This window comes from Bos indicus x Bos taurus, chromosome 3 (genome assembly GCF_003369695.1).
Source record: "Bos indicus x Bos taurus breed Angus x Brahman F1 hybrid chromosome 3, Bos_hybrid_MaternalHap_v2.0, whole genome shotgun sequence".
Taxonomy (NCBI): domain Eukaryota; kingdom Metazoa; phylum Chordata; class Mammalia; order Artiodactyla; family Bovidae; genus Bos; species Bos indicus x Bos taurus.
This window is the reverse complement of record NC_040078.1, coordinates 84,004,428-84,024,124: the sequence shown is the minus strand read 5'-3', so window position 1 is coordinate 84,024,124 and position 19,697 is coordinate 84,004,428. Positions and strand designations below refer to the sequence as shown.

At 37.5% G+C, this 19,697-nt stretch overlaps 1 protein-coding gene across 4 annotated transcripts in view; it reads left to right on the top strand.

The window, feature by feature from the left end:
- The window catches only part of PATJ (PATJ, crumbs cell polarity complex component), a 385,743-nt gene that overhangs the window by 39,826 nt on the left and 326,220 nt on the right, over positions 1–19,697 (top strand). For all 4 annotated transcript variants that reach the window (XM_027537066.1, XM_027537067.1, XM_027537065.1 and 1 more), the window contains exons 8-11: positions 5,544–5,762; positions 9,505–9,607; positions 12,239–12,330; positions 14,792–14,933. In XM_027537066.1, the coding sequence (XP_027392867.1) occupies positions 5,544–5,762; positions 9,505–9,607; positions 12,239–12,330; positions 14,792–14,933 (556 nt within the window). The remainder of the gene's footprint in view (positions 1–5,543; positions 5,763–9,504; positions 9,608–12,238; positions 12,331–14,791; positions 14,934–19,697) is intronic.

Genomic DNA, 19,697 nt, shown 5'->3' with positions numbered 1-19,697 from the left:
AGCCCATCTTTGCATGAAACGTTTCTTTGGTATCTCTAATTTTCTTGAATAGATCTTAATGATATTAATAAGTATGATTTTTTAATATTAAATAATGTATTGATCATATGTCAGTATTTAGAAAATCTGCGTAGCTATGAGTCATTTTTTCCCAAAGATCAGTGTATAGAATGCCAAAATAATATATAGGTAAAAAAATCCATTCATAATTCAAGATTGATGAGTAGATTTTAATTAAATGTTATCTGAAAACTTGTTGATATTTCAGATTCCACATTGCAACTAATTTTTAAGAAATCATCACTTGTCAAGTTTTGGTGTGTTATCAAAGAATTAGGCTGAAAGAGCTATGGAAATACTCTCCCATTTTCCAAATATATATCTGATGAAGGCCAGAGTTTCTTTGTATACGTCAACCACAGCAACACATGGCAACACACTGAATGCTGAAGCAAATATGAAAATTCAGCTGTCTTCTTTATACCAGATACTAAGGAGATTTGTAACAATTTAAGAATGCTGTTCTTAAAAAAAAAAAAAAAAAGAATGTTGTTCTTCTCGCAATTTTTTGTTTGTTTTAGAAAATAGATTTTTTATATAATTGGGCACCAGAGTTTAACCAAGATGACACACAAAGTGTAACCATGGTACCATCTGTCACTACAGTCAAGATAATGAACATATTCATCACCCACAAAGATCTATGCCCTTTTGTAGTCCCTATTCCTTCATCCTCAATTATTTTTGAGTGTAAAGGAGATCAAGAAGGTTGAGAATGGTCATTTTATGGGTGTTCAAAACATATCTGTGGCACGAAACAAATAATAATCTTTAAGAGTTTTGTTTTTTTTTTTTGAAAAATTTAGCAACTTAGAAAGAGATAAAATATTGTGGAATATTTTGGCATCTTTTCCCACTCAACCCCCCTCCTTTCAGTTCAGTTCAGTTCAGTTGCTCAGTCGTATCTGACTCTTTGAGACCCCATGGACTGCAGCACGCCAGGCTTCCCTGTCCATCATCAGCTCCTGGAGCTTACTCAAACTTATGTCCATTGAGTTAGTGATGCCATTCCAACCATCTCATCCCCTGTTGTCCCCCTGCTTTAGCAATTTTAATAGACTTATTTGCTAGAGTAGCATTTTTCAAGATGCAAAGTGGTTATTATTAAAGAACAAAGGGTCAAAGAAATTTAGAAAGTACCAAGTTAAAATCAAGTAGATTTCTTTACTGTAAGAATTATAAGCTATTAAATACTGATGTACATTATGAATTTTCACAAGGAGAATGTGATATGCAGATTTTCCATTGGTGGCACTGTTAATAAAAGCCCAGGTCTGATTTTCACCCTTTCCTGGAAGGAATTGTTGCTGTTTCAGGTCTTCAGAATGGGGTGGTCATGTGCCCATCAGAGTCATAATGTAGAAGTGAGTTTTTATGCTAGACTTTGTTATCTGCCTAATATACAGTATTCTTGTATAATTCTTAAAACAGTCATAAATTTTATTACCAAATTATAGATATGGAAACTTAAGAAATTGCCCAAAGCTACACAACTTAAAAATGGCAGAGTCAGAATTGAGCCCACATGTGGCAGATTAACTGTTTAAATCTACTTATTCAGAGTCGATCCCAGTGTTTTCATTTTCTTGTGTACACCTGTCCAGGGTTGGTCATGCCTATCAGGGAATTGCCAGCTCTAACAGTAATATTGCTGTTGGCTTTCTTATATAAGGAATATGTGCTGTGCTGTTTTAGTCCCTCGGTCATGTCCAACTCTATGGGACCCCATGGACTGTAGCCCACCAGGCTCCTCTGTCCATGAGGATTCTCTAGGCAAGGGAGTGGGTTACCATGCCCTTTCAAGGGGATCTTCCCAATCCAGGGATCGAATCCGGATCTCCCGCATTGCAGGCAGATTCTTTACTGTCTGAATCACCAGGGAAGTCCCAGAATATTGGAGTGGGCAGCCTATCCTTCTCCCGGGGATCTTCCTGACCCAGGAATCAAATCAGGGTCTTCTGCACTGCAGGCAGATTCTTACCAGTTGAAGTACCAGGGAAGCCCATGGTGAGACCTAAATATAGAGGACAGAGCAGTATTCTCTTTCCTCTCCTCCTCATCCCAGCTAAATGGCAGATCAAATCTCTTCAACTAACTCTGTGTTTTGTTGCTAAATCTTTAGAGTTGTTGCTTATGTAGCCTGATTATGGCTTTAAAATTATTAAAGGGAACATTGTTTTTCATTAAAATGTGCTCATACTTTTGACTATTAATACTCACTGTTGACTATGGCAATCTTCATGGTAAGGGAGTATGAATGTCTTAGGTCCTTAGTTAGATGTGGCTGAGATTGATCGTGAAGTGATACTTACATTCTGCTAAAGGGATTAATTAATACTAAATACTTTCTTTAAAGACTATAAACTTGTGTAACAGAAAGTTAGAAAAGCAAGTCAGTGTTTCTTATTTTAAAAAGTTCATAAAATGGCCCCTTGTCTTTCCTTTTGTGTACATATCAGTCAGTATGGGGTAGAGTTGGGGGTTATGGCAAAGAAAACCTGAGTCTACAGAAGTATCAGAAATGGATGCATCTGAGAATGCTGTAAGCAAGACACTAGGCTAAAGCTTTTGACATGTAGTATTGAGTTTAGTGCTTACAACTCAACGAGAGGGGAATTTATCCCCATCTTGCTTAAAGAAGGATCTGAGATTTATGTAGGATCAGTAACTGATCTGTGGCCCTACACCTTGACCAAAGTAGTGCTAGGATAAACTTGGATGTGTCTGACTCCAATGCCTTTACTTGTCATTTTACTGTTTACTGCCTCTAATGTTGTAAATGAAAAGAAAAAATATTGATTTATATGACTTTTTTAGAAATGTTCATTGGTACATAGTTACAGTGAGGTGCTTCCTTGGTGGCTCATTGATAAAGAACTTGGCATACAGAAGTGAGTTTGATCTTTGGGTCAAAAAGATTCCCTGGAGAAGGAAATGGCAATCCACTCCAGTACTCTTACGTGGGAAATCCCATGGACAGAGGAGCCTGACAGGCTGCAGTTCATGGTGGGGTCTCAAGAGTCAGACAGGGCTTATTGACTAAACAAGAACAACAACAAGTTACAGTGAGCAATCAGTGGATGTTATTAGGGTCAATTCCATGGATAGGGAAATTATTTGATATTGTCCCAAGGTACTCTCCAAAATTCACAGTACCTGAAATATACATCTTTTGAGAATTCTGTTCAGCTATTTCAGAAATTTTCTGCAGTTAGAAGTGTTTTTTTTTTTTTTTTTAATTGGTATAGGCAGTGTAAAACTTCTTTGTTTTGTAGAAATCTCTTTCATGTGCTGTGGAGAAATTCTAGGGACATCAAATATATTGAGTTACCCTGTTTTCTCCCAAAGGTGACTTGTAGAGCACAACCTATTTAAAAGTTGTCATGAATTATTGACTTTTTGGTATCAGGCAATTATGAGTCATGTTATAATAGCTATCCATAATGGGACCAGCCAAGGATTAGAGAGTGGGCGTGAACTATTGAGGAAAGTGAGGAATTTTCTTTCTAGAATAATCAAGCATTCTCTGGTGGCTCAGATGGTAAAGAATAATCAAGGCCCAGCTTGAGGCCCCTGAACAGTTGGTTATTCCCAGTAATTTTGCTTTATGTCTATAAACTGGTATTTTCCCTATCCTTCAAAATTATCGGTGAGGGCTCTGGAAATTTGAGTAGCATAGGGTGGACGTACTTATTTTGGTTTGGCCAAAATTTTCATTTGGTTAGTGAATATGTTCAGTAAAATTCTTCGTGAAAATGAAAATGTCTTTTATTTTTACTTAAAACAGTGTAAACTTTTTGGCCATCCAATACTTAGTGCCTCCCTTTAATTCCTTAAGGGAAAGAGCATTTATTTTATGAAGTCATTATATTCTCAGAGAAGGCTATGGCACCCCACTCCAGGACTCTTGTCTGGAAAATCCCATGGACGGCGGAGCCTGGTAGGCTGCATGCCATGGGGTCGCACAGAGTCAGACATGACTGAAGCAACTTAGCGGGAGCAGCAGCAGCAGCATTATTTTTTGTCAATGACATGTTGCCTTTTAATTAAAGACCAATGATAGAAATAGCTTGGAATCAAAAGTGGTAATAATTTCATTTTCTGAATTGGGTAGGTATTTAGTGTTATTTTTTAATTTTCAGAGAAACATTTATTTCTTTTGTAGCTCAGACCTAAAATCCTTTAGATTTTCAAATAGTTTTTGAGTTGAAATTATCATGTATAACAACCTAGCAGAGAACTTACAATACAGAGTAATAAATATTTTTTAAACCCATAAATGCTATGGATTATGCTAATTCAGCATGGACATGCTAACTTGAATTAAAGTATTTTTTTCTTTAAAAAAAAAACTATATAAATGATACTGTTTTCTCTGTAATAGTGTATTACCTCTTCCTCAGCTATTTTAATTTTTTGCCTTTCATACTATCTTTGCCCTTATGCATAATTTTTTCTTTCTTTTGAAAGAATCTGTGCATTAATAAACTTTTATATTTGAACGTGTGATTAGCATGCTATGACTTTGAATTTTGGCATAGCTATTTATTGGCTATCATTGATTTATGATTTCTGTTAAAGAACAAAAAGGACTTTATACCTTTTAGTTTCCTTCTACAATAGACAGGCTATGAAAGGAGAATGTTAATCAGAAAGTATCAGTAATATGCAGTATTTGGGGCCGCCGGACTTTAAAAGTTAGCTGTCATTTTGGTGTCTTTCCTATCAATCTGATTATGATTGTTTTTGCACTTGTGAATTCTGTATAGCACCTGTTTTTCTGAAAGAAGAAAATGTTTGACTTTCGGTGACAGGTGCAAATTATCCGCATCATTTTAAATTGAGTTGAGGTAAAATAGGGAAAAAAATAATGCTTAGGAAATGACTAAATATGTACTTAGCATGAAATGTCCTTTGTCCAAGTCAAGTATGCAAATACTTATCTCCATATTCTTTATTCTGTGTTCAGGGCATAATTTTGTTCAAGAATCATTTATTCACAGAAGCATCTTACCCTTATTTTTCATGAGTACTGACTGTCAAGTAGTTGGTTATTTTATTTCACGTTTGTTGCATTGGTAAAAATAGAATATCAAATTATCAATGCTTAAAGTAGAAATCCAGCAATTAGTTTTTTCTTCTTCCATAATAATTTCCTCCTTGCACCTATTCCTTTTCTCTAAGTCTTTCCAAATGTTTCTGAATTGAATTGCCTTTCTGTTTCACAACTTCTGTTTGCTTGCAGTAGCTTCTAGTGCCTTCTGCAGAATTCACAGTAAAGCATATAGTTTTCTCCTCATTATTTTGATCTAACACCTTCTTTCATACAGGTTTCTACAAAACTGGGGAAAAGGAAGGATGGGCAATAGACTTTAGTTTTAAGGCCTCTTTTCTTTCTCCTGCTGATGAATTGTTATTAATGAGTGAAATTAGATCAATGATTTCTCAGAATAGTTTTGTTTTTCTGTTTTCTTGGATTAAAGGATGGAAGACTCAAAACAGGGGATCACATCTTGAAGATTGGTGGCACAAATGTGCAGGGAATGACCAGTGAGCAAGTTGCGCAAGTGCTAAGGAACTGTGGGAATTCTGTCAGGATGCTTGTTGCAAGAGACCCAGTTGGTGAAATTTCCATAACCCCTCCTACTCCTGCAGCCTTGCCTGTTGCTTTGCCTGCTGTGGCCAATAGGAGCCCTAGTTCTGTGAGTATACAAATTATTCTTTCATCATAGATTCAGTACTGGGTGTGATACATTGCCAGATTAGAAATGCTTTCAGTTCCAAGTGCTGTGTGGATGTGGGTCATGTCTCAGTGCTCAACAATGAAGCAGAGGAGAGCCCAACTTGGAGATACTAGACAAGTTTGATTTTCTTCTTTGTCATTTCTCAGGGTTAAGGTTTCAACTTCCCTGAGCCTCTACTACTCATCTGTAAATTGGAGACTATAATACCTGTCATTCCTATTTCATTAGATTGGTGAAGAAATATCCAGGTAGTGGAGGGGAAATTTTAAATACTGGTCAATGTATGAGTATTATCATTGATAAGACCAAACTGGCCAAAGGCAATAGACACTAGTAATAATAATATTCTGATTGCTAACAATTGTTATAGTTATATAATAATCATTATTATTAATCATTCTCAAGCACCTAGATTTATCCAAGTCATCTGAATTCTTTGGAAGAATTCTGCAAGATAGGTCTTATCCATTCAATAGATGAGGAGATGGGAGTCCAGATAACTTATTAAAGGTCATATAGGTAGTAAGTTGCAAACTGGGGTTTGACTTTTTGGTCCCTTTTAAGCTCTTTGTTTGTTTGTTTTTTCCTTCCAGTCTTACTGAGATATAATTGACATATAGCACTTTATAAGTTTAAGGTGTACAGCATAGTGATTTAATTTATATACATCGTGAAGTAATCATCACACAGTAAGTTTAGTGAACATCCATTATCTCTATCTGTATAGGTACACAATTAAAAAAGTAGAAAAAATTTTTTATTGTGATGAGAACTCAGGATTTACTCTCAACTTTTATATATAATATATGATGCTAATTATACTTATCATGTTGTACCTTACATCCCTAGTACTTATTTATCTTAAAACTGAGAATTTGTAGCTTTTGTACACCTTAATCTGGCCCCCTCACCCTTCAATTCCAAGCTCTTTCCAACCATATCACAGGCTCTGAATCAGGAGATAATGAGGTGAAAGGAAATAAATAGTTTTTAAAAGGAGGAGCCAGGAAGAAGAGGAAAGAAAAGAGAAGTGATTATGGCAGAAGAGGGTGGAAAGCCACCTCTCATATTCATTTGAGGAACCATTTGCTGTCTTCTGGAAAGGCTTTCCCTAATGGGAACCACAGGAAAAGAAGTTTTCTGTCAGAGATATTAGAATCTGTCAGAGGTAATAGAATTAGATATATAATTCTAATATCTCTGACAGATTTTCTTCTTTTGATTTCTTCTCCAAACTTGTTAGAACCATTTTCTTTTCCCTCCATTACTTTGGATCTCTGAAGACTTCTACTTTGTAATGAGGGACCAATGTAGCTGTGTGGTCAGTGAGAATTTGATGCAATCAGTTATTTACTTTTTATTGTTAAAGGTTCGAATTGAAAGCAAGGTGTTATGTTTTTAGACACCTTGAAGTTCAAGCTGGTTTTAGAAAAGGCAGAAGAACCAGAGATCCAATTGCCAGCATCCGTTGGATCATTGAAAACGCAAGAGAGTTCCAGAAAAACATCCATTTCTGCATTATTGACTATGCCAAAGCCTTTGACTGTGTGGATCACCACAAATTGTGGAAAATTCTTAAACAGATGGGAATACCTGACCTGCCTCTTGAGAAATCTATATACAGGTCAGGAAGCAACAGTTAGAACTAGACGTGGAACAACAGACTGGTTCCAGATCGGGAAAGGAGTAGGTCAAGGCTGTATATTGTCACCGTGCTTATTTAACTTATATGCAGAGTACATCTGGAGAAGGCAATGGCAGTTCACTCCAGTATTCTTGCCTGGAAAATCCCATGGATGGAAGAGCCTGGTAGGCTGCAGTCCATGGGGTCACTAGGAGTCGGACATGACAGAGCTACTTAACTTTCACTTTTCACTTTCATGCATTGGAGAAGGAAATGGCAACCCACTCCAATATTCTTGCCTGGAGAATCCCAGGGATGGGGGAGCCTGGTGGGCTGCCGTCTATGGGGTCCCACAGAGTTGGACACGACTGAAGTGACTTAGCAGCAGCAGCAGCGGCAGCAGAGTACATCATGCGAAATGCTGGGCTGGATGAAGCACAAGCTGGAATCAAGATTGCCAGGAGAAATATCAATAACCTAAGATACGCGAATGATACCACCCTTATGGCAGAAAGTGAAGAGGAACTAAAGAGCTTCTTGATGAAAGTGAAAGTGGAGAGTGAAAAAGTTGCCTTAAAGCTCAACATTCAGAAAACTAAGATCATGACATCTGGTCCCATCACTTCTTGGAAAATAGATGGGGAAACAGTGGCTGACTTTATTTTTTTGGGCTCCAAAATCACTGCAGATGGTGACTGCAGCCATGAAATTAAAAGACGCTTACTCTTTGGAAGAAAAGTTATGACCAACCTAGATAGCATATTCAAAAGCAGAGACATTACTTTGCCAACAAAGGTCCGTCTAGTCAAGGCTATGGTTTTTCCAGTAGTCATGTATGGATGTGAGAGTTGGACTATAAAGAAAGCTGAGTGCCAAAGAATTGATACTTTTGAGATGTGGTGTTGGAGAAGACTCTTGAGAGTCCCTTGGCTGCAAGGATATCCAACCAGTCCATCCTAAAGGAGATCAGTCCTGAATATTCATTGGAGGGACTGATGTTGAAGCTGAAACTCCAATATTTTGGCCACCTGATGTGAAGAACTGACTCATTGGAAAAGACCCTGATGCTAGGAAAGATTGAAGGCGGGAGAAGAAGGGGACAACAAAGGATGAGGTGGCTGGATGGCATCACCGACCAATGAACATGAGCTTGAGTAAACTCCGGGAGTTGGTGATGGACAGGGAGGCCAGTTGTGTTGCAGTCCATGGGATCACAAAGAGTCGGACACCATTGAGTGAATGAACTGAACTGAACTGCTTTTTTACAGAAAAAAAAATTTTTTTTTTACAGAAAATTTTTAATTAGAAGACAAATAATGATAAGTTTTAGGTTAACATTTTTTGCTCATAATAATTATTAGTATAATTAGTCTTCCATTTGTTTCTTTTTCTTTACATTAAATTCTTTCAGATCCAAATTTATGGTGAGTTTTTTCTAAGTGGCTGTATTAATTTTTTATCATTGTGTGACAAATTATCACAAACTTAGTGGCCTGAAGCAATACCCATGGTTGGTCCACATTTCTGTAGGTCAGAAGTCTTGGTGAACTTGGCTGGGTTCTGCTTAGATTCTTACAAAAGCTAAATCAGGTTATGGGCCTGGCTGGGCTCTTAGCTAGATACTCTAGGGACAGTTCATTTCCAAACTCTGTCATATTGTTTGCGGAATACAGTTTCTTATAGCCGTAGAACCAAAAGTCTCTACTGTCTGTAAACAGAGGACGTCTTTCAGCTCTTTAAGGCCCCTTGTGTTCCTTCTCACATGATGCCTCCTTCTTCAAACCACAGGTCCAGTCCTTATGCTTCACATCTTTTTCACATCCCTTTCTACCATCAATAGGAGAAAACTCTCTGCTTTTGAAGGATGCCTTCATAGGTTAGACTCCCTGGATAATTTCCCTTTTTCATGACATAAACACAGGAATGGCATCAGGGATCAAAAGTCGTGGGGACAATCTTAAAATTCTGTGTACCACAGGTCTTCAGAAAATACTTGACAAACCATTCACAAATTGCCTTTATACATACAGTTATATAACTGAACATTATACATAATAAGATTATTTTTCTTTTCAGGACAGTGCTACTCTTTTTGAAACTTATGATGTTGAACTCATTAAAAAAGATGGACAAAGTCTTGGGATTAGAATTGTTGGCTATGTTGGAACGTCTCAGACAGGTAGATGAATCATCTCTGTTTTATATTTGGAAATAATTGTAAAGGATGTTAAAGTTTCTAGACAATAAAATTAAATATATGCAGATTTTAATTTAAACATTGAACAATAAAACCACGAATCTGTAATAGCAACTAGTTACAAAAAATGATTAGAGAATCAGTTTTATCTCAGTAGTTTTATAGCTGGCTCAATAGTCATTAACAAAAGAATTTAATTATCCAACACAATGTATAACATTTGAATTATATCTCCTCTTGTTTCTAAGATACATATTTTGAATATTGTGAGTGTTACATATTATGGCATTTTATATGTGATAAAGTAAAATGATTACTGCTTGTATTTCGTATTGTGAATGTCAAAAAATATTGCTATTATGTTTAATCATCAAAAGAAGATAAAATGAACACTTTAATTAGAATTATTTTTCTTTCATATAAAGGGAATACTTGTAAGAATAAGTGAATGCAAGAATAAGTGCCCAAGTATGTCTGAATAATATTCCCTGAACTCTTTCATGCAAAGCTCTGGTAATTTTCACTGTATGAGTTATCCTATTATGATAAGAAATAACTGTAAAAAGGAAAAATAAATCTTTTTCACGAATATTTGCTTGTAAGATGAAAAGTTAGAGTTATGAAATGTTCTAGTGTTTTAAAAATTGCAAGGTTAGAGAGTTAATTTTTTAAAGTTACTATTTTGCATTTTATAGCAGGTGGGAAAGATTAAAAGTGCTAATGTATTCAGAGTCCTGAATGAAATTCATGTCAGACCACCTTGTGCTATTTTAGCCTAATGGAATAGCTGCTTTCAGACCTGTAGATATTTCTGAGTGCCACCATTTTTAGGTTTAGAATTTAAATGAGTTCCAAAAGAGCTAAGTATGGATTACATAATAATGTTGCCAAAAAAACCCTGTGTTGAGTAGCTCTTAATATGCTGTCCGGTTAGAGAAATCATGGCTAAGTTCCTAAACTTGTGGTTTAGGAAGCTTTATTGCATTAAGTTTTCAAGTTGTAAACCTAGCAATATACTTACAGAGTAAAATGCAGTGAGTAGCTGATAGATAATTGAGAAAAATTGATGTTTATATTACCGAATGAAGAAAAGAAACATTTTACTTTACCCTCAAAAGAAGTTTTTGGGACTTGAGCAGGGAATGGAGAAGTAGCATTGAATCCAAAAACTAGAATATTCTATAACTCAGTATGCTTTTTAGTGTGCAGTCTTTCAAAATAATTTTTGCTTTATTCTTTGGAACTTTTGAGCAGTTGGTTTGCTTAGTTTCAGAGGGAGTAGAAAAATGAATGTAAGAAATGTCTGTTCAGGGAGACAAATGTGTAAATAACTCTCAGTTGTTTGAGGATAAATGAAATATATGTTTTAGCAGAGATACAAATAAACTCATCATATGGCAGATGAAAAACTCATTCTGACAGAGGGAAATGGAGAATTCACAAAGAAATAGGTATTTGTACTAAACATGGTAAAGGAGAAGGATTTTGATAGAGGGAATGAGATCAACAGGAAGAAAAAAAATTAGAAAAGGGATACAATCATGAAAATACTTGGAGCTTTGGTGGAACATCATGAGTCTCGTGTGTCTAGACTTCTGTCTTATTGGAGCGGATGGTAGTTGGAAGTCAAAGTAAAAAAGAGAGTTTGGGGCAAATTATGGAAGTCCTTCAATGTGATTCTATCAAACTTACATTTTATTACATAGGCTGTAGGAATCCATTGATGTTTATTTTCCTTCTATAGACAATATTTTAAGTGCATTTGAAATTAAGATAAAAGTGTAAAATCATCCAGAGCTATGGTCTTTCTTTTTCTAACTTCTCTTCCAACCCCTTCCCATAGGCATGTATAGTTTTTATATAGTTGTAATTTATATATGGAGAAGGCAATGGCACCCCACTCCAGTACTCTTGCCTGGAAAATCCCATGGACGCAGGAGCCTGGTAGGCTGCAGTCAATGGGGTCGCTAGGAGTCGAATACGATGGAGCGACTTCACTTTCACTTTTCACTTTCATGCATTGGAGAAGGAAATGGCAACCCACTCCAGTGTTCTTGCCTGGAGAATCCCAGGGACGGGGGAGCCTGGTGGGCTGCCGTCTATGGAGTCGCACAGAGTCGGACATGACTGAAGTGACTTAGCAGCAGAAGCAATTTATATATACATATCATGAGATCTAAAGATAGATAGATAGATAGAAGCTAATGTGAGTAGTCAACTAAATATAGGCAGGAAAACCTACTAGGACTCTCTTGTCTTCATGCTGGTAAGTAATGAGGAAGGCTTATGCCAGGTCACCAGTGAGAAGGGAGAAAAACTAAGAGAAGGTAAGACTTAATCTGAGCTCTCCTGAATTCCAGCTGATATTGGAGTGCATTTCATCGGGGTTCCATTACTGATTATTTTTCCAAAAATAGGTATCAGTCAAATCATTTCAAATTCGAGTCACTTGTGATGGTGACAGTTTGAAATAATCCATCAGTTTCTCTGCTTGTGTTCAGAACAGCATTTATCAAGCCTCTAGTGAGCCCCTTTAGCTAATTAACCTCTTGATATGAATTTTGCAATCAAGGCCTAATTAGAGCTTTTTTCCATATGTTTTGTGCATCTTAGGAGAAGCTTCAGGGATTTATGTGAAAAGTATAATACCTGGCAGCGCCGCATATCACAATGGTCAGATTCAAGTGAATGACCAGATAGTTGCTGTAAGTAACTGCCCTCTGTTACAGGATTGAATCAAGTTGAGGGAGGGGGGAGTTATCATTATTATAATATATATGCAATGGAAATGGCTTAATATAGTTTTATAATGTTTTAAAAAATTGAGTTTGTACAGTGAAATCTTATCAATTTGGACTCTCATGGTCCTTAATTTTTTTAGTTAAAAACTTTTTTTTAATTGAAGTGTAAGGTGATTTGCAGTGTTGTGCCAATCTCTGCTGTATAGCAAAGTGACTCTGTTTTACACACATATATATATACATTCTTTTTTAATATTCTTTTCCACTGTGGTTCATCCCATGAAATTGGATATTGTTTTCCATATTATACAGTAGTTATTTATCCATTCTAATTTTTTTTTTAACTGCCTGTGAAGAATGGAGTCATTAATGGTTTTGGTAGGGGAAAAAAATACTACATACATATGTATATTATATAATATGCATACACATATATTTGAAAGATTCTCTAACATTCTCCTAGAAAACACTTTTCAAGCACCTCTTTGTGTTCTTTAAATTCATCAATTTTATATGTAATTAATAGACCATTTACTGGAACTATTTATCATTGTGAAAGTAGTTTTTCTATTAACAGTAATTAAAAAAAATTTTTTTAATTGAAGGATAATTGCTTTAGAATGTTATGTTGGTTTCTGTCATCACATGAATCAGCCATAGGTATACATATGTCCCTTCCTTCTTACATAGTAATTTTGAGGATATACAGAATTGAGATATTCTATGTATGTGAGAATATAGTCATTGCTTTTCATCAATTGAGATTGGTATTTCCTCCATTTAGTAGAAATTAGTTTAATTTTACAGTTTATTTTCATAATAATTTTGAAGCAGGTAGACACACATTTAATTTAGTGATTCAATTAGAAACAAATGTTGGTATAATTTGAATGTTTGTCCTTCAAGTCCATCTAAGGAAGCCCCTTTCATGACCCTTGGCTTTCCAGTATTGGCTTAAGAAATGTTGCTGGAATTGACCATTTGGGGACTGGTGATAAAACTTTGGAGAAAATCTTAGGGAAAAAGTTAAGCAGTGGTTTGACTAGCTTGAAGAAGATTGAGTGAGGAGACCTACTAGTTCTGTTGGACTTAAGAGTGTGATTCCCTGGAGCAAAGAGATGAAGTTTCCAGAGCCCTGAAGACAAGGGGTCTTCAAAATATGGACTCATTTTCCACTCTACCTTCATTGGCTGAGCAGCTGCTAAGAACAAAGACTGCATCTCTTGATTCCTGGCAAACAAATGCAACTTTGCTCCACAAATTGGTTGCTTCTCTGAGGTACCCACCTGTACATTTGGGGAGAAACTTCAGGAACAAGGTGAGGAGCAGCAGTCCTTCAATGAGACTGGAGAGATCCTAGGAAAAAATCTGTCATGAAGGAGGCAGTGAGTGGGTCAAGTAGAGGAGGTGGCTGTTAAGATGACTAGGAAGCTGGAGAGACAGAAGAAATGCTTGAAGAAGGAAAAGAGAGGGCTGGCTGCAGTTGCCCTGCCATCTTCAGAAAGCAGTAGTATCCCAGAGGAGTGTGAGGAGACAAGAGAAAGACCCAAAAAGAAGAAAAACCAAGAGCCCCAGGAGGCTCTCAGAAGAATGGAATGGAAGACTCTTCTGTCTCCTTCTCCAAACTCAAGAAGAAGAAACCTTTTTTCCAAGGAGGAGCTGCTAGTGATCTTGAAGAAACAGCTGGCAGTAGAAGTCTTTCCAAGAAGAAGAAAACTTTCACCAAAGAAGAACCAGTTAGTGACCCTGAAGAGTCAGGAAGCAAGAGAGTCCCAAGGAAAAGAGGAAATTGTCTTCCAAGGAGGAGCCACTCAGCAGTGGACCTGAAGAGGTTACTGCCAGCAAGAGCAGTAACTCCAAGCAAAAGCAAAAGCTCAGAAAGCTCCCCCAGGAAAATCAGAATGGACATCTCCCTAGTGGGGCATAACTTGCAGAGATATTTCACAACCCATTGTCTAGAGCCCAATAAAAACAAAAACAAAACAAACCCCCTCCAAAACAAAAAGAATGTATGTCTGGACTTGATTGAGATTAGTAAGTGCCTTCTTTCACATGCTTTTTAAAAATACTGGAAAGCCTAATGGAGGGAGATTAGATCCTTCTGGAAAATATCACACAGTGTTAAATGGTACAGGGGTGAAGTATTAGATGGTCCTTTCAACTTTAGTGATAATGGCTTCTATTAATACATCTTGAGAGCTGTGTATAAAGTGCCACATTTTATGGCACTTTGAATGTTGAATAGCATCGGAGACTAAGATCCATTGCCTCTTTCAGGCTATAAGTCAAATGTATGACTTAGGAATACAGGTTTCAGTTTGCTTTCTAGTTTCTCAGGAAGTTTGTCAGCATGTTTTACTACTAAATTTGCATTCAAAAGAAGCTAACTTGAAACCTCTGTTTAATATATCTCTTAATGTTGTAGGTTGATGGTGTGAATATTCAGGGTTTTGCCAACCAGGATGTTGTTGAAGTGTTACGAAATGCAGGACAAGTGGTACACCTAACCCTAGTTCGAAGGAAAACATCCTCGTCTGCTTCTTTACATGAAGGGCCCTCAGACAGAGGTAATTAATTCCACTGTCCCTCCTCCAACCTTGCAGTCTGGGTTTAGAAGAATAACTCAATTATGATGTTCTGTAAGTCTGGGAAGGAAAAACTGCCTACCTTATGTAACCCAGTGATGGAGAAGTGAATCAGCTCATTTATGCATTGAAGAAGAGTTTCCTTTGCCTATTATAATATGCCAGTCCAAATGTTAGAACGTGAACCCTGATATGCATTAATCTCTGACAGCGTCTCTAAATGGAGATGGAAATCATTTTCCCCAAAAGCTTTCAAATTTCATTTATTACTTGCATTTAAATAGTAAAGCTTTGCCAACCTTTGTTCCAGAGGCTCTCATTTGTCTAATGCTTTGACATTTTGCAAACTTCAGGTTTCATATTACTTCTAATATTTGATTCTAATATTTCTTGATTTACTCTGTGAACTATAGCAAGAGAAAATAAAACATGGATTTCTGTCAAGGACACTTTGATTTATAAAATGATATTGTTATTTTGATTATAAGAATAGTAGATTTATGGAACAAATACATAATCTATGCATGCCAATTTTTAATTGTCAACTTACAGATAGATCAACAAATTTGGTAATTATGGGAACACATTCAATTTAAGTTGAATGACTACTTACATAACTAGTGAGTAGGAAATAGTTTCACTAGAATTTGTCAGAAGTTGAGTACATTTTTTTTTCATTCTCTGAAGATATATTATTATATTCTGGAAACTTTTGCTTTCAACTGATATTGAATTATATTGATATTTACATTGGAACTTTTAAAGTTTTATATGATAGTGGAAATTTTACTGCTGAAAGATAGACGCCCTGTCAACTGCACTGTATGTGTGAAATTTAAAATTGGTTAAATAATACAAATTGTACATATGCTATATTGACCTTAAAAGGTTTGCATAAATATTTATACCAATATAATAATTTTCAGCATCTCTAATAGAACCCTTGGCTTTAGTCTGCTGTATCAAATGAACTGTGTCATCTGTGAATCAGCAGTTCTTTACTGGGCATGCCTACATTTTAAATTTATATTGCTATAGGTTTTGACCCTAAATCTGCACTTCTTTCATGGTTTGGGCGTCCTTCCTATGTGTTTCATACACATAGTGCCCTTTGAAGAGCACTTTGCTGGAGCATTTATCATACTACGTTGTGGCCATCTGTTTTGTGTGTGGCCACTGTAATGTAGGGGAGTGGTATGTCTCTATGCACTACCCCATCTAACACATCTCTGTGTGCCTTCTTTATAGGCAGCAGTTAAGTCTATTTTACTGAAATGGACTGCACAGCTTCTAGCTCTTGAGTGATACCTTCCCCTGCCATTCAAAAATCTTACCTTTTCTCCTCTAAACTCTTTTTATTTGCGTACCTTGTGTATACTTATTTGTGTATCAATTTGCATACTATTTGTAACACACAAACAATCGTGTATTGCTTTGTACTTTGCACTCTGCCTAGTGTGTAACTCTTCTCCCCAAGCTACATCAGCAGCGTCTGGCTGGCATTTGTTTTACTGGCGCTGGGCTGTACATTCAGTGTGTATTAAAAGACGAATGTTCTAAAAAATCCTATGGAACTTCCTTGGTGGCGCAGTGGATAGGAATCTGCCTGCCAATGCAGGAGACACAGGTTTGATCCTTGAACTAGGAAGATTCCACGTGCTGTGGAGCAGCCAAGCCCATGTACTGCAACCACTGAAGCCCTGCGACGACTGAGCCCACATGCTACAATGACTGAAGCCCGAGTGTCGGGCCTGTGCTCCACAACAAGAGAAGCTACCGCAAAGTACTACAATGAAGAGTAGCCCCTTTCCATCACAACCAGAGAAAGCCCGCATGCAGCAACAAAGATCCAGTGCAACAACAACAACAAAAAAAGTGTGGTTTAAAATGTCATATTAAGATCTTAAGGTCATATTAAGTTTCATGTAGGAACTTTTAACTTATTTTTTTAACTTTTTATTGTAAAAATGTTTGAACACACAGGAAAATTGGAAAATGATATGAAAAATAACCACAGAATCCATCATTTAGATTTCAGCAGTTAACTTAGCCATGTTTGCTTCATCTATTTAGCTTTTTCTGAACCATTTAAGAGTGAGTTGTAGATATCATTAGTCCTACATACTTCAGTGTACAGCTTCTAAAAATAGCCATGATATCATTATCCAGAGAAAATTAATAGTAATTACCTAAACTCAGCAGTGGCCACAGGACTGGAAAAGGTCAGTTTTCATTCCAATCCCAAAGAAAGGCAATGCCAAAGAATGCTCAAACTACCGCACAATTGCACTCATCTCGCACGCTAGTAAAGTAATGCTCAAAATTCTCCAAGCCAGTCTTCAGCAATACATGAACCGTGAACTTCCAGATGTTCAAGCTGGTTTTAGAAAAGGCAGAGGAACCAGAGATCAAATTGCCAACATCCACTGGATCATGGAAAAAGCAAGAGAGTTCCAGAAAAACATCTATTTCTGCTTTATTGACTATGCCAAAGCCTTTGACTGTGTGGATCACAAGAAACTGTGGACAATTCTGAAAGAGATGGGAATACCAGACCACCTGATCTGCCTCTTGAGAGGCAGACCTGTATGCAGGTCAGGAAGCAACAGTTAGAACTCGACATGGATCAACAGGCTGGTTCTAAATAGGAAAAGGAGTACGTCAAGGCTGTATATTGTCACCCTGCTTATTTAACTTATATGCATGAGAAACTATATATCATGAGAAATGCTGGGCTGGAAGAAGCACAAGCTGGAATCAAGAGTGCCGGGAGAAATATCAATAACAATAATCCCAATAACTGGGATTTTCCAGGCAAGAATACTGGAGTGGGTTGCCATTTCCTTCTCCAGGGTATCTTCCCAACCCAGGGATCAAACTCGGGTCTCCCGCATTGTAGTCAGACGCTTTACCGTCTGAGCTACCAGGAGATTTATTTACTTATTTAGTTTTTTGGCCATGCTGGGTCTTCATTGTTGGACACAGGCTTTCTCTAGTTGCAGTGAGCAGGGGCTCCTCTTTGTGGCAATGTGCAGGTGTCTCAATGTGGTGGCTTCTCTTGTTGTAGAGCACGAGCTCTAGGTGCAAGGACTTCAGTAGTTGCACCACATGGTTCCAGTAGTTTTAGATCGCCAGCTCTAGAGTGCTGGATCAGTAGTTGTGACATATGGGCTTAGTTGCTCTGCTACATGTGGAATCTTCCCGGACCAGGGGTTAAACCAGTGTCCCTTGCATTGCAAGGCAGATTTGTAACCACTGGGCCACTAGGGAAGCCTGAGTTCAATATTTTTGTAGGAATACTTTGTAAGTCACTTGTAGTTATTTATGCATGCAGGTCAATCTGTATGCAGGTTAAAAGCAAAAGTTAGAACTGGACATGGAACAACAAACTGATTCCAAATCAGGAAGGGAGTACATCAAGGTTGTACATTGTCACCCTGTTTATTTAACTTGTATGTAGAGTACATCATGCGAAATGCCAGGCTGGATGAAGTACAAGCCAGAATCAAGATTGCCGGGAGAAATATCAATAACTTCAGATATGCAGATAACACCACCCTTATGGCAGAAAACAAAGAAGAACTAAAGGGCCTCTTGATGAAAGTGAAAGAGGAGAGTGAAAAAGTTGGCTTAAAACTCAACATTCAGAAAACTAAGATCATGGCTTCCAGTCTCATCATTTCATGGCAAATAGATGGGGAAACAATAGAAACAGTGAGAGACTTTTTTGGGGGGCTCCAAAATCACTGCAGATGTTGACTGCAGCCATGAAATTAAAAGATGCTTGCTCCTTGAAAGAAAAGCTATGACCAACCTAGACAGCATATTAAAAATCAGAGACATTATTTTGCCAACAAAGTTCCATCTAGTCAAAGCTATGGTTTTTCCAGTGGTCATGTATGGATGTGAGAGTTGGACTGTGAAGAAAGCTGAGCACCAAAGAATTGATGCTTTTGAACTGTGGTGTTGGAGAAGACTTGACAGTCCCTTGGAAATCAGTCCTGTTTATTCATTAGAAGGACTGATGTTGAAGCTGAAGCTCCAATACTTTGGCCACCTGATGCAAAGAACTGACTCATTGGAAAAGACCCTGATGCTGGGAAAGATTGAAGGCGGGAGGAGAAGGGGACGACAGAGGATGAGATGGTTGGAAGGTATCACCGACTCGATGGACATGAGTTTGAGCAAGCTCCAAGAGTTGGTGACGGACAGGGAAGATTGGTGTGCTGCAGTTGAGGGAGTCGCAGAGTCGGACATGACTGAGCGACTGACTGACTGAACTGTGGTTATTTTAAAATAACCTAAAATGGTTCTGGCGGGCTTCAGTCCATGGGGTCGCAAAGAGTCAGACACGATTGTGTGACTAACACAACAAAATGGTTCTTATACAACCTTTCTTGTGTTTAAGATAGAGTAATTGACATTCTTGAGATTGAAAGCTTAGCTAAGAAAAGAACCTCTGCAACCATAGGAATTATCTCCCTTTTCCTTCTCATTCTCAAGCTTACTTCTGTATGCTGCTGCTGCTGCTAAGTCACTTCAGTCGTGTCCGACTCTGTGCGACCCCATAGATGGCAGCCCACCAGGCTCCCCCATCCCTGGGATTCTCCAGGCAAGAACGCTGGAGTGGATTGCCATTTACTTCTGTAGTTATTTGTTAAACTCATGATGACATCATGCCAGAACCAAAATTGCCCAAAACAGTGGAATTGGCTTATGCTTATCTTGCTCCCTGCCCACCACAGC